General features: G+C 37.8%; 2 protein-coding genes across 3 annotated transcripts; both read left to right on the forward strand.

Moving 5' to 3' along the window:
* The first annotated feature begins 62 nt into the window (after nt 1–62).
* Nucleotides 63–3,972, forward strand: srm (spermidine synthase). Its single transcript, XM_079849140.1, has 8 exons — nt 63–322; nt 1,055–1,175; nt 1,282–1,374; nt 1,980–2,133; nt 2,256–2,339; nt 2,435–2,580; nt 3,526–3,648; nt 3,734–3,972. Exons 1-8 carry the CDS (start codon nt 192–194, stop codon nt 3,749–3,751), a joined length of 870 nt encoding a protein of 289 aa, XP_079705266.1. The 5' UTR covers nt 63–191; the 3' UTR covers nt 3,752–3,972.
* A 908-nt stretch (nt 3,973–4,880) lies between these two features.
* On the forward strand, nt 4,881–9,384 carry sst6.1 (somatostatin family member 6.1). 2 transcript variants are annotated; one of them, XM_079849141.1, is made up of 4 exons: nt 4,881–4,953; nt 7,467–7,594; nt 7,933–8,259; nt 8,477–9,384. In XM_079849141.1, exons 3-4 carry the CDS (start codon nt 8,158–8,160, stop codon nt 8,708–8,710), a joined length of 336 nt encoding a protein of 111 aa, XP_079705267.1. In that variant the 5' UTR covers nt 4,881–4,953; nt 7,467–7,594; nt 7,933–8,157; the 3' UTR covers nt 8,711–9,384. The 2 variants fall into 2 exon arrangements, with proteins under 2 accessions (XP_079705267.1, XP_079705268.1); XM_079849142.1 differs by lacking the exons at nt 4,881–4,953; nt 7,467–7,594 and having other exon boundaries at nt 7,624–8,259.
* The last annotated feature ends 6,228 nt before the right edge of the window (nt 9,385–15,612 follow it).

The raw sequence follows: 15,612 nt of genomic DNA on the forward strand, positions 1-15,612 counted from the left end.
TGCCCCGCCCCTATGACGGTTTATGACGCAAACTAGCTCACATTGGTCGCCTCTTATTTCTTATGTTCGGTTGCACTGCAGAGAACGCCCAACGTGTCAGTCGGCGTTGAAGATCTCAAGTAACAGTCCTTGCAGTGGACTGGTTTGATCAGATTAAACCCACCGCTGCTCAGATTTAACCCCCCCCGGCAATGGACAGCATCAAAGACGGGTGGTTTACCGAAACATGCACATTATGGCCAGGCCAAGCGATGAGTCTTCAAGTGGAGGAAGTGCTGTATCATAAAAAATCCAATTTCCAGGACGTGATGGTTTTTAAAAGGTGAGTCCTTGTGCAAAGTGGCTCAATTTAGCATGGTTGCTAACTCCCCGTGTTTTCTGTCAGCGCATACGTGAAGCTATTGGTCCCAACTAATGCAGAGAGTGCTGTGATTTCCTCACTTTTCTCGGAGGTGTCAATCCACTCAAAACAGCACGTTGGCTTATGGGTGTCTTGCTGTGTGGCTGCTGCGGCTAGCCGGCTAATTGCATAGCCTACTGTAGGTCTGGCGTGGCAGAGAGTTCAAACTATGAAGAGACCATTGGTTTTGTACTTCCAACGTATATTTTACGTAAACTGTTACATTGCAACAATTATAATATGTCAGAGCGTTTAAAAATAGACATAATTGTGCCAATAATAATTACCTTTAATAGCACACATTAAAAAGAGCTCCATGGCCTTTCTCTGCTGTTTAAACACTTATTCCTGCTGTACTGGTGATATACTCACTGGCTCAAGGCAGTAAACTGTAACTCGAGTCATTCATACTGTTAAAAATGCAGATATAAGGTTGATGTTATAGTTTCTGCCCTGAAAATCAATGAAATTTGCACATGCAAGGTGTTGCCCAATAGGATATGTGATGAGAGGCTGTCATCTCAAATGTCACATGCTTGGTTGCACTGCTTAGTAGAATGCATTGAATGGATTTGTTGTGCTGCTTTCCATCTGTTTGCTATACTTTTTCATTGCTTATCTTGAATGATTACATTATTGCTTCTCTTTATACAGTAAGACGTATGGAAATGTGCTGGTTTTGGATGGAGTCATCCAATGCACAGAACGAGATGAATTTTCTTATCAAGAAATGATCGCCAATCTACCTCTCTGCTGCCACCCTTGCCCAAGGAAGGTGCGTGCTTTCATTTTTGTGCTTCATATAAATGTGATTTGGAAGAACTGAAACTGGTTGGGTGATTAGTTGTAGGTTTAGTTGTTTTCCTCCTTCCTGTCGTTAGGTTCTCATCATCGGTGGAGGAGACGGTGGCGTCCTGAGGGAGGTTGTCAAGCATCCGCTGGTGGAGTCTGTTGTTCAGTGTGAGATTGATGAGGTTTGTATCAAGTTACGTCTTGAACGTCTAAAAAGTGACAGTAAAGATGTTATAAAATGTTACAAAATATTTTTTTCTCTTCATTAGATACCTTTGCTATTCATCAAAGAATCCTGAAAAAATGCATCATGGTTTCCACAACAACATTTAAGCCGCTGTTTTCAGCATTGATGATAATAAGAAATGTTTCTTGAGAGGCAAATCAGCATATTAGAATGATTTCTGAAGGATCATGAGACACTGAAGACTGGAGTAATGATGAATTCAGCTTTGCCATCACAGGAATAAATTACCTTTGAAAATAGAAAATGGTTTTAAATTGTAATATTTCATAATTTTACTGTATTTTTGATCAAATAAATGCAGCTTGGTGCATTTAAAAAAAAAATCTAACATCAGTTTACCATCTATGTGTTGAAAACCTTCTCAAGTCTCATTTGTTTTCTTTCATGGCTGTTTGCTTTTAATTTTTATATTTACATTTGGTCAATCTTGTCTTATTTTATCTTAATGTATGGCACCTTGCGCTTGTAGTTTCCAGCTATATATATATATAAAATATAAATAAAATGCTGATTAATTTCATGGATCACATTTATTCCCAGGATGTAATAAATGTCTCCAAGAAGTACCTCCCTGGAATGGCAAAAGGCTTCTTCAGCCCCAAACTCACTCTGCATGTAGGCGATGGCTTTGAATTTATGAAAAAGAATCAGGATGCCTTTGACATCATCATCACAGACTCATCAGACCCTGTCGGTATGCAGCCCACTGTGGCGTTGGAAGTTTCTTTTTTACATTGGTAAATAATGATTTAGCCATTGACTCCCAGACAAAACATGGTGTTCATTTCAGGCTGATCTCATTTTACCCTGTCACAGGTCCGGCTGAAAGCCTGTTCAAAGAGTCTTACTATCAGCTCATGAAAACGGCACTTTGTGAGGGAGGAATTCTTTGTTGTCAAGGTTGACATTATTGTAGCTCTAGAAAAAAGCTCAAAATTAAGATTATTAGTGACGCATGTATGGCATGTTTGTAATTTTCTGCTGGAATTTTACAGGAGAGTGTCAGTGGTTGCATTTGGAGCTAATAAAGGAAATGCGGACCTTCTGTAAGACCCTCTTTCCTGTAGTGGACTATGCATACTGCACCATTCCAACATATCCAAGTGGACAAATCGGCTTCATGCTTTGCAGTAAAAATCCGGTACGGTTTTTCTGTTTATTAGCGTTTAATAACCGCTTTTGTTTGAAAAGCTTTACAATTCCTTACTTTCACACACGTTGTTGCTATTTATACACTACCATTCAAAAGTTTAAAGGGTTAGTTCACCCAAAAATGAAAATTCTGTCAGTTATACTCACCCTCATGTTGTTCCAACCCCGTAAGACTTTTGTTCATCTTCAGAACACAAATTAAGATATTTTTGATGAAATCTGAGAGCTGGCTCAAATCCTAAATCTTAAACTAACCCTTTAAGATTACTTTTATTATTTTTTTCAGCAAAGATGTATTTAATGGACCAAAAATTACATTAAAGGAGAACTCCGGTCAATTTTAACATTGAGCTCATTTTTTTGTACATTTGGAGTGCTGTCAATACAGAGAACAACGACAAAAATCGGTGTTGCCTTCACCGTGTTATCCTCTTTTTAAAATTTGCACCCTGTTGACTTCAATGGGGCAAGTTTTAAACCTGCTTTTAGCCTCTTAACATCCTTGATGTGTCATTACAAGTGCACAGGTCATGTGAGTGATTCCTTCAGAGTGAACACGGGTGAATCTGACTGCAGTAGATGTGAAAGATATGAATAAAAATGATGTTTATTCAGCCAGCGCACATACCTGTATTTACATCCTGTTTTCACATCAAGGATGTTAAGAGGCTAAAAGCAGGTTTAAAACTTGCCCCATTGAAGGCAACAGGGTGCAAATTTTAAAAAGAGGATAACACGGTGTAGGCAACACCGATTTTTGTCGTTGTTCTCTGTATTGACAGCACTCCGAATGTACAAAAAAATGTTAAAATTGACCGGAGTTCTGCTTTAAAGACATTTTATAATGGTGCAAAAGATTTCCATTTCAAATAAATGCTGTTATTTTAATAATTTAAATAATAGTAAGTGTAATTAATACATTTGTTTATTGCAGAAAACAAATTTCCGTGAGCCAATGCGAGAACTGACAAGAGATGAGATTGAGAGCATGAGCCTGAAATATTACAATCCTGAAATCCACCGCGCTTCATTCATCCTCCCAGAATTTGCCAGAAAGGTGAGATGCAGTCCATTGTTTTCTATTCCTTTCGCTCTTTACTTTGCATTCTTAAGGAAAGTTAAATGAGCCGTTGTTTACACAGGTACTAAGTGAAGCGTAAATGGTTTCATGGGTGCCATCTTGTCAACACGCTGCCTTCTGTGAAAGCAGAACCAAACCCTCACCACAGCCGCAATAGCTCCCACAGCGCATCCCTCTCCAGCTTCGTTTCGGATGGCTACAAGTGCAAATGCCTTCAGTGGGGGACATTCTCCGTTTCTCTGTCCAGTTCCATCAGTGCTTCTGTCAAAGTCTTTTGAATTGTTTGGTTTACTTTTACGATTCCACTTCCCACATCAAAGCTTTAGGACTGTGACCGACTGCACAGTACTTTCACACGAGGACTTTCTCTTACTCGTGTTGAGTAACGTAAAAAACAGGACAATGTTCCACCAGAGCTTGTTTGGCATTACTCACTCAAATAAGAACACAGGTATTTTAAATAAACTGCATATCTTAACATGCAATATAAAGGTTTCATATTATGGGCCAGTTTATCAACACTGAACCATTGTCAAACAGAAGGAAATCCTATTTAGTATTGTAATAATTTCTAAAACTATTACTCTAAAAGTTTTTTTTTCTTTTCATTTTAAGCCTGTGAAGGTGGACATATGGGTCTCTGGTTGACTGACTTGTGTGTTCTGGCTCTCATGAATAATTCTGATTACATGATGTGGTTTGTGTAGAGCAAATAGATGTTTGGTATGCAGCCTTTTTGAGTGATATGCTATAGAGTATTGCAGACATGCTTATGGTCAATGGACTGTATGATGGAAAGATTTTGAGGTGTCTTTTAACATTAGAAATACTGGACTACATTGAGACGTCTTAATATTGAACATAATAATGAAGGTGTGCTTCAGGACAAAATAACGAACAGTGTATCTGTCGGATAGCTGAAGATGATCATGTGTCTTAAGGCTAGTTACATAGGACGAACTATTTTGTACTCAGTCAAGTTTTACTGTGTGGAAGGGTTTATCTGTACTTTTACCATTTTATGTTGTAAATTGTAAGTTGAAATGCGAATTTCATAAATAGTTTTGAAATAATAAAAAGGTGTAATCACAATTTGGTATTGATTTTCTGTTCAGCGAAACAATTAAATGACGCTTTTTGAAAATGGACAAGTGATTGTAAAGTGCCTTTCTAACCACTAGATGGAGTCATTGTTAGTTAATTCAGCCTGCCAACATTCTGCTTTTATTTGATCGCATGGATGAATGGTGTTTCTGAAGGTTATCAGGAGTCACTTTTCAGGTAAATATTTGTGGGCTCAATCTGTGCTCTTTATGTTAAATTGTACTTAAAACGACCCTTTTGCTTCATCGTCAGTTAAAGCGTCATCATATTGTAAGTAGCCTAAGTTACTCGATTAAAAGTAGGCTATGTCTTGTTTTACGCAGTTGACTGTCGTTCGATGGCCTATTACATGTTACTGCCTCACCAGGCTTGCTCTAGTTGTTTTGAGCTTTCATCTTTTGTCCATAATATATTCACTATGCTATAAAATGCATCGCTATGTGCACTTTAGAAAACTATGTGTAGACTACATACGTTGCATTACTGTTTATTACACTCAACGCAGCAAAACTGTTATACAAACTATGTTAAACTTTTTATTTTAAGAATAAAGCAATTATAAATCACGCTCATTGTAATGTAAAGTTTTTGGCAGATTATTTATTTTATTATTTATTAGGACTAGCCCTGTGAGTATTATGTTTGCCTCTTAAGTAAATGATTGGCTCTATGAAGCAGTGTTATTTTAGTATAATTCAGATAAAATTATTGTTTTTATTTATACTTTTTCATTTCATTTTAGTTAACGTTTTAATAAGTTTATTGTGTGTTTTTGTCATTTTTATTAGTTTATTACCTTATTTTATATAGTTCATAAATTCATTTTTATTTCAGTTTAAGTTATTTTTGTAGCCAGTTAAACTAATTGACTATATAGGCAAAAGCCTGTAGCTGAAATTAAATGTTTAATATTTATTTTATTTCAAATAACGAAAATCTTTTTCTAATGGTTTAATTCTAGAGTAACCCTGATATGAAGTTGTCAAAACTCCTGCTGAGACAACATGAGGATGTGGATTGGCATTTTTACTCTGACGCCAGACATGTTTGAAGTTGGTTGGGAAGTGAACGTCAGATGTGTTTTGCATTGGTCAATTGGCATGAATTCTTCAAACGCACTTTATCACAATTTGGCTGTGGGCACCCGCTCATCTCAACACTGTGTTAATCTCTACAGAGCCCCGGGCCCTGAAGTCTGCCCTAATCTGTCTGCTGTGAAAAATGTGCTAAAGCGCGTGTATTAGGGCTTCTAGCTACTCAGTCAGGGTGTGTGTATGCATATCCAAAGAGGTGTGTGGGTGCCAGGAAAGCTGACCAGAATGTGAACAACTGGAGCCAATGACCAAAGCATGCATTTCATTTTCACTTCCTAACTAGCTACCATTTCTCATTCTGGTTTAATTACAGAAGACAATGTGAACACACATAGACTGCGTAGGCATGCTGCACAGCACTTTTGGTATAGTGTTATCTGCAGAAAAAAAGTCATCATGAACTGAAAATTCAATTTTGACAAATTTATGGAAAATTGCAGTTGGCCTAATTATTAATTATTTTTCTGCACACGTTATTATTAGTATTTTTTTGTTTGTTTCAATTCATGCGACTCTGTAATCCAAAACATTAGTGCCCCCTCTTGCAACAACATCTTCATATCTCTTCTCTGATGACGTGTTCACCAGCGCGAGGGTGGGACAATAATCGCTCCAGCAATGATGAGCAACAATTAGCAAAACGACAAAAAAGGAAAGAAAAAAAATAAAATCAAGTGTTGCCCTATTTTTTTTTTTCTTGTTCGAGAAGAGTATCACTCGGATATACGTCACAATACGGAAGAAAAGATCATCACTATTTCCGTTTCATGCTGACTTTAATATTCAAACATAGTTTATGCAATACCTGCTATGTTCATGTTATAAGTTTCAACTTAAGAGGAATGTTCCAGGTTCAATACAACTTAAGTACAATCGACAGAATTTGTAGCTTAATGCTGATTAGCAAGAAAATGTATTTCAATTGATCCCTTTTAACTTGTTATAGTGAGGCACTTACAGTAAAAGTGAAAGGGGCCAATTCATGGATTTTTTAAAAGCAAAAATGTGAATCTTATATAATTTCATAAAAGCATAATTCCTCTGTTAAAACGAATGTATTGTTTGTTTGAGCTCTAAAGTTTGATCTCTCACAATTTTATATAAAAAAGTTATAACTTTACACAGAAATGTTCAGTAAGTGATTTTATCACTCTGAAATTATGATAACATACAGATAGTTTATGTCTAGTATCTATACTATTGAAATAGTGAGTATTTTCATGTTATGGATTGGCTATAATCACTTCTATTGTAAGTGCCTCATTGCTTTTTTAAAGAGAAGAAAATTGTTATTATTCTGTAATGGGCTTTGTTTAAAGACTACTGAAAAAATCTATACCTTAAGAAACCGGTTTCCATGCAATTAACTTTTCTTTACATTATATTAGCTTTTTTCATAAGATTTACTGCTGTAGTATTAACTATTGAGCCAACGTTGAGTATTAAGCCATAATCTCTTTTGCTTTTTGTGCTAATGTTTGTCTCACTTGATATTCTTACACGAGAAGATCTGCGGTTACGTTTCCATAAAAGACTTAATTCTTGTTATTCAGCCCCTTTTCATCTGCCGATCAAAAGCAGCTTCTTTTCCCGAAGACAGTTTTCTCAGCTGTTCCGGGTGCCAGACGGTTCAATGGCAATCTGAAGGAGAAGGAGGGAGGAGTTGTGCTCAATTACACGCTGGAACGAGAGCAAACTGCCACTGACTGTACACAACAAAATGGGTTAGTTTGCTTTCCTTGTATTGATATCACAATGCAGCTAAGTGAGAACAGCACGTAATTACAGCGTACGTCTAACCGTGTACTTTCTAAAACATGATTCGCTGCCTGCCTGCCATTTCGCACCTCATAGATAATTAGCATAAACAATGAAAGAACTTTTCAGAATCACTTCACGTTATCGGTAGATCCGTCGTCATCAGTGTTTTTTCTCCTCGCATCCGCTTTAACTAAAATCAGGACCATTTTTAGAGCTATGACGTGGGCATGGTGGCGCAGTCCTCCCCACCGGCACAACGTCTGGTTTGTTGGGGGGTTAAACTACTCAATGCTTTTGTTAGTTCCTAAGCCTCCCACTCCCCCACCCTCTCCCCTCCGTCCTCCAACCGCTGCGTCAGTAGGGGACTGGAACGAGAGGTATATAAGGACCCTGCCACCTGGAGCTCTCAAAGACCAAGATCTCTCCAGCTTTACTCTGCACTAGGAGCTACAAGGACTTCAAAGTTTCCTGCTTCGCTTCTCCGACTGACCTTTCTACGCACTTTAACTTCAACTATTTTGTCAGCATGCAGCTTTTGGCCAGCCTTGTGTCTCTCTTGCTGGTGCTGTATAGTGTCAGAGCAACAGCTTTGCTTCCAGTTGAGGAGAGGAACCTGGCACAAAGTAGGGTGAGTGGCTGCAATGAGCTTTCTGTGTTTTTCATTGTTTCCAGTCGTAGCTGTTATGGATTTACCAAGCAGATGCACGTATTTTAGACACATCTTGATGTTTGCCATCCAATTAACAGACCATTCTGGGGTCATTTCAGTAGTCATATTATTGTGAATAGCTGAAACCCTTTAGAAATCTTGCATTCTAATTCAAGTCGAGTTTCTTTCTTATAAGGAGCTGAGTAAAGAGCGTAAGGAGCTGATCCTGAAGCTGATCTCTGGGCTGTTGGATGGAGTAGACAACAGTGTGCTGGCTGGGGAGATAGCACAGGTCCCCATGGATGTGGAGGAGCCCCTGGAGTCCCGTCTGGAAGAACGGGCCGTCTACAACCGGTTATCACAGCTGCCACAGCGTGACCGCAAAGCCCCCTGCAAAAACTTCTTCTGGAAGACCTTCACATCGTGTTAACGGCACCAGTCCTGCAACGATCCCGCGATCCTCCCTGATACCTGACATGAACTGTGTAGACCTCCACTGTACATACCATCTCCAGTGTCTGAAGAAAGATCTCTGTGGACTTACTCTGACACAGTCTGTTTGTTAAAGACATTGATGATTATATTTATTTATTTATTTATTTATTGATCGATTAAGCTATTTATGGACCTTTGTTGTTTTTCAGCATTAAAAAAAAAGAATAAAGCATGGTTAAGATAGTTTCTTTTTTATAAAAGATGTCTCATTTACTGTGGTCAACATTGAGAAAAGCATCAAATTACAGTATGTTTACTGACTGATAAATAAATGTAATTGATCATGGAGCCAGATGTATTACAGATTATGTAATAGTCCTACATATAAATGTTTTCCCAAAAGAAGAAATCACGTAAAGTCTATTTATTACTGAGTGGCACTTTCACAAGCCGTGGTTGTTTAACACTTAATGCACCAGATGAATTGATTGACAGTGTGGTGGTAATTTTCCTTGTAAGTGAATTATATGTATTTGCGGTTGATGAGAGGGTGTGCTTGAAGTCACTAAACCCTTGTCTAATAATTATTTGCTGGTAAATTCAATGCATTACTAAAATGTATCTTTCGGTTTGCCTTTTTTGTTCAACAAATGCAGATGAGATACGTGTGAAGGGGAAAATGGTCCTTAAAATACAGGCATTTTCTGTATTTTGAACAACACTTCTGTTCTTCAAGTGCATACATCAAGTTTTTGTCCCATTTTAATGGCACTTGTATTTGCCAATGCTGCAATCTAGCTTTAACAGAAAAAAATCTAAACACTAGTTCCAGCTGTAAACGCATGCAATAGGCCATCAGTAGTTTAATTATTTGTCCTCCAAGTGGAGGCATACATGGGTATTCAAACTATATCAGCGTAAGTAAGTGCCGAGTTACTTGCGTAAATGCGTCATTGCTCTTGAATGTGAAAGTAGTTGGCGTAATGAATGGCTTAACAGTGAAAATTGGAAAATGCATTGGAGCCATGGCCTAGCGATCAGCTCATGTGCCTCCTGGATTTCCTATCACTTATCTACCGTCCTTTCCATGAATATGTCCAAAATACAAGACAAAAATGTCATGGTCATTTATTGTGTTCTGTAAATCATTAGTGTTTAAGACAAATGCAAACATATTATGCTGCTACAGTAAGAGAAGAAAACACCTTTGAAATCTCAGTGAGTTGAAAGCATAGAGTGAGAAAAAAAGTGAATGAATTGTTCAAACTGTATAGGTTATACCTATGCCGTTGCATGTCTGTGTGTGTGACACATTGGCAGCTGTAGAAGAGATCACTTTATAAAATGAAAGAGAAAATGATGTCTTCAGTAGATATTTGATGCTGTAGCGCTGGGGTCACAATGACCTCAACATTCCTCTATTCTTCAATACGAGCAAAGGTTGAATCCAGATGATGGTGACAATGTAAACTGTTTGCCCTTCTCTCACAATATTGATGACAGACACTTGACAATCTCTATATAGACATCAGTAGAAATTCTGCACAGTGATTCTGAATTTTTACTGTCCACAGTAAAAAAAACGATTTCAAATTGGCATGAAATGGAAGTTGCGATAGTCTTTTCTTCCCTATTGTGACGTATATTCAAGTGGAATGGCTTCTCTACCAAGAAAAAATGTAGGGCGGGGCTTGACTTTGTCCACCGGAAATTGATTGGATCGTTAGATCGCACTTGCCAATAAACACGTCATCAGGGGAGAGAAGAAATGTTGCTGCTTGGTTAAAGATTATGAGAGCACATTCATTTTATTTATTAAGATATGTGAAGAATAATTCTTAATATATTGTTATGCACTTCAACAGGCCTTTAAAAATAATTTAATCACTTAGTAGGATCATTGTTGTTATTCAACAGAGGTGTATGATAATGCAATATCTTATTAAACTGAGTCCCAGGCATGGCATTCATATATCTGTTCAGTTTGCTCGAAAAGTCAGCTGGGGCCAAATTTAATTAGATAGAGGAATAATAAACATATGAGCAATATGCAATATGAGTTTGACCATTCCACGAGATGTCAAATGACTAATGGCACAGTCTCTATTACAGTATAATCTATCTTTTTGTTCTTGCTACCTTTTTTAGCCAACAGATGAATGGACTGTGATTGACTCAAATAGATGACTCTAGGATATGTTTTATTTGCACAAAGATTTGTGTGAAGCGAAAGAAAAACTGTCCATTATACAAGTGCCCTCAGAGCATTGTGAGGAGACATCAAAGCTGCTGCTGGTAAGCAAAGCATTTTGATTGCTTTGGCTTTGATCTGAAGGCATGCTCCCACCTGAACATGAATTTGAAATTCATATGAACTGTGTATATTTATCTTTAGGAAATACACTGACTCACTTCAGTATTTCTAGTAAATACTGTATGAAAATAAACAATTAGAATTAATGAACTAAAAGCTGAAAAACAGGAAGGATTGACTCATCAACAACAGTATTTAAAATAAAATTAGGCTAAGTATTTTTGTAAGCACAAAACCACATAAGATGACTTGAGGTCACTGTTTTGTGTCTAAATGTTCTGGGTTATTTTCTATTTATAAACTTCATTGAGGCTGCCCTCAAAATCCAAAAGACGACAGTCTCAGTCAAACATGGGTCAATATAATGATTCATTAATGTGTCTTTATAAGAGCTGTATAAGCAAAATCACCAAATCATCCGCTTTAGATCATAAAATGTATAGATTGTTTTACATTTAAAGCAAAAAGTTAGTGTTCATCAGTATTTTCCAGCATTCGTTTTCCAATAAAATATCTAACACCCTTAAGAAAAATTTTACTGAGAATCAAAATTGCACAAGCCTTGTTTTTAGAGAATATATATTTTTATCTTATTTACATTTATTATAATGAGCTGTCTAAATTAAATGTAATTGATCGTGTTTTCTTGTTTTTTAAGCATAAATATAATTCAATTTAGTGAGGTTTATCCACAAGTAAAGAAGAAAAAGAACAAATTTTGCTTGTGAAGTGAACGCATCAGGTTACATATGCAACCCGATTCCCTGAGAAGGGAACGAGGCGCTGTGCCATGAGCTGATGCTATGGGGAACGCTTCCGCGTAAGCCGGTGTCTGAAGCACGTTTCAAAACGAGCCAGTCTCGACTGGCCAAGCTTTATGGACGTCCTGGTGTGACGTAGTGCGTCACTGACTCCATAAATAGATGCCTGAAATGCATGTCATTATATACACTCACCTAAAGGATTATTAGGATTATTCTCATTAATGCAATTATCTAATCAACCAATCACATGGCAGTTGCTTCAATGCATTTAGGGGTGTGGTCCTGGTCAAGACAATCTCCTGAACTCCAAACTGAATGTCAGAATGGAAAAGAAAGGTGATTTAAGCAATTTTGAGCATGGCATGGTTGTTGGTGCCAGACGGGCCGGTCTGAGTATTTCACAATCTGCTCAGTTACTGGGATTTTCACGCACAACCATTTCTAGGGTTTACAAAGAATGGTGTGAAAAGGGAAAAACATCCAGTATGCGGCAGTCCTGTGGGCGAAAATGCCTTGTTGATGCTAGAGGTCAGAGGAGAATGGGCCGACTGATTCAAGCTGATAGAAGAGCAACTTTGACTGAAATAACCACTCGTTACAACCGAGGTATGCAGCAAAGCATTTGTGAAGCCACAACATGCACAACCTTGAGGCGGATGGGCTACAACAGCAGAAGACCCCACCGGGTACCACTCATCTCCACTACAAATAGGAAAAAGAGGCTACAATTTGCACAAGCTCACCAAAATTGGACAGCTGAAGACTGGAAAAATGTTGCCTGGTCTGATGAGTCTCGATTTCTGTTGAGACATTCAGATGGTAGAGTCAGAATTTGGCATAAACAGAATGAGAACATGGATCCATCGTGACTTGTTACCACTGTGCAGGCTGGTGGTGGTGGTGTAATGGTGTGGGGGATGTTTTCTCACAGTGATGGCAATGCAGTTTTATTAGATATACGATCGCACTCTGCTAATTTCATTCTTAAAGTTTACACTCATACACCTCACACACTCATTATTGCTTAGTGATTTTAGAGGTTTATGTATTATATAGTGCTATGCTATCCCCTGGCTCACCTGTTATCCAGCAAACACGAGGAGTGAATGGTTCTGCCGAATATTTTTCCAATTATTTGGTTAGCCATTATGCCTTTCCGAATAAGGTGTACGGCTTCGGGCACATCCCTGCTATCTTGCATAAGGGATATTTAGATAACTGAAAAAAGAAAACAAAAATGCTGAATAAAAAATAAAAAGTTGTTTGACACAAAGCCCCACTTATTCAAAAACTGTGCTCCCTTGTGGATTGAATCCATGAATCCAGCACCATGCACTACCAGTTGAGCTACAGGGATGTTCTTGTTAATCAATAATTGAACAGCTATCCACATTCATAATGCCACCTCCATATTTATTTTTAATTTAGACATTATTATATCTCACAGTTAAATTGTGTCTAGGAGCAAATGCCAAATGTTGAGTCTGCCTCAGGAAACATGAGAGTAGAATTTTTTAAATCTCATTTTTGAAACCTTCACCTCCAAACGATTGTGTGAAAGGCCATGACACGGCTGCTTATTTATTATGATGCTTACGCTCTCTTCAATTGCAATAACACTGTTTAGATAGAAGAAACTATGAATGGTAAAATTATAGCAACGGGCATTCAAATGACACACAAATATATATTTTTTAATGATTGCCAGTTTGTTTTGCCATGTTTATCGAGACAACCAGACTAAGGCCCTAATCCAAATGTCTTGTTTATTTTCTCTTGATAGACTTTCTTTTATCCGCAGGCAAGTGGTGAGTAATGTTTCAGTGCTACGTAAAAGGCATTGCACTCGATGTTAGATCTTTGTCACATGGTCAGGGGGCAACTGGGAGTGCTCTCACTTCATTAGTTCTGCGTTGTCTGTGTGTTTGCTTTTATTGCCAGCAGCAATGTTTTCTATCATCATCAATAAATCTTGATTTGGTTCTGTGGTGACATTTGCAAGTAGGATACTGAACAGACATACGTATACCATGGGTGAGTAACTAAGACATTTGAGAAGGAAGAACACGAAGGAACTTGAATGCCATTTGTGGAGAGGGAAATATTGCCACTGGTGATCAAAAAATCTATAAATATGTGTTTCTGAATTATTTCAAGTCATTGTTCATGGAGTTATTTGCCCTTCATTGTGCTGTAGTTGGCTCAGGTGCCCTCAGGCTTAGGTCAGGACATATTTGCTCATATAGTTCATGTTGAACTATGTGTTATTGTTCCAGCACGCACTCTCTGCTTCTCTGATGAGAAAAGAACAGAGCGAGTGGGACGTTGTTGGCACGTCTAATTCAAGCATGAATTGCAACTCTATCATAGTGTTGGATGTGCAATTTATATGGTAAAATACTCAAACAATTCATTGTTATGCACGAGTACTTTATTCCCTGTGATGGACTGGCCACCTGTTTCTGGCCACCTGACTGGCTGGTTTCCGGCGGAATGGAAACCAGCTATTCTTGATGTCTCTCATGACTGCGGACGTGCATTTTTTAGTTTCGTAAATACACACAAAACTGGTGCAATTTTGCGTACAGTCATTTATTCTAGTGACGGTCTTGTGGCTTGATAGTTTTGTACCTTGGAATTGACAGTTTTTTCCTCAAAATAATATATACTGTAGGTAAAATTACTAGAATTTGGTGACCTATTCCTTTAAATATATCAAGAAAAAAGAGCACATATGTTCAGACTATTTTGAAACATCTTTTTATTTTATTTTATTTTTAATGCAATCTGTGGTATCAGAAGTTTGCCTTGCATTTTCATACAGCCTGTATTATTCCATCAGATTAAAGGTCTGAAGGGAGTAAAAATTGATTTGCCTTCTCATAGACACAAATACCGAAACAAGCCACAGAATCAAACCCGTGTCAATGTCTCAAAGGTCATGTTGAGTTGGAGGAGGACAGAATAAGCTGCACAGAAGACATTAAGTTTTAGATTTCGTGCTCAACAGCTACTAATGACGCCTGATGTGTTTGTGTGCTGTGACTGCATTGCTAGTCAGCACTGGCTAAAAGCATATCATTATCCCTCTCAGCGCACCCTTCACTACAGCGAGAGCTGAGAAAATTAGATGTCACAGACATGAAGAAGGGATGCAGGATGCCTGTAACCATAGAGACCCTGCCTATCACAGAGGGGACCAGTTCAGGAGGAGGGACAGAGTCCTCGTAAGGGGCTTATAAGGGGACAGAGGACACAATCCTGCCGTTTCTAATGCCATTTAAACTCAGTGCTGAGAATACAAGATAAAATGATCCCAACTCTGGTAGTTTCAGTAGAAGCTGTCCACAGTTTTTAGCACTGGGAATACTTCACACCTGGGATTAACATGCGTTTTATATCTACAGTATCAGATATTTTTAGGTAGATCCGAAAAGAGATTGAGTTGCGCTTAATGTAAACATCATAATTTAGTAACTAACAATATCTTTGTTTCCAAACATTTAATTTCTCGCAATAAATCTTTTAATTTTTTTTATTGAAATTTATGATTTTTCAGTGGTGTGGTTTAATTTTCTTTATCCTAATTTAAGTCAAAGCGGTTCACAATTAGCTTCACAATACAATCACAATCAATTATTTTGCACTCACACTAGTACGTTAATTACTTCATTACTTTAATTAATTGTGTCCCATTCAACTAAAATGTTTGTAATACCAGGTGTGAAGGATATCTTTGAATTTTAGATTTCTTAGCAAAGTTTAAAATGATTGCTGTTGTCGTCAGTGTAGTAAACCTGTCTGGTGCACAGCACAAGG

The sequence above is a fragment of the Squalius cephalus genome (genome assembly GCF_949319135.1).
Source record: "Squalius cephalus genome assembly, chromosome: 18".
Lineage (NCBI taxonomy): Eukaryota > Metazoa > Chordata > Actinopteri > Cypriniformes > Leuciscidae > Squalius > Squalius cephalus.

Coding starts and splice junctions, on each gene's coding strand:
- srm (XM_079849140.1), top strand. CDS start 192: ATGGACAGCATCAAAGACGGGTGGTTTACCGAAACATGCACATTATGG. Junction 1,375..1,979: donor TTCAGTGTGAGATTGATGAG/GTTTGTATCAAG, acceptor ATTTATTCCCAG/GATGTAATAAATGTCTCCAA. Junction 2,134..2,255: donor AGACTCATCAGACCCTGTCG/GTATGCAGCCCA, acceptor ACCCTGTCACAG/GTCCGGCTGAAAGCCTGTTC.
- sst6.1 (XM_079849141.1), top strand. CDS start 8,158: ATGCAGCTTTTGGCCAGCCTTGTGTCTCTCTTGCTGGTGCTGTATAGT. Junction 8,260..8,476: donor GGAACCTGGCACAAAGTAGG/GTGAGTGGCTGC, acceptor CTTTCTTATAAG/GAGCTGAGTAAAGAGCGTAA.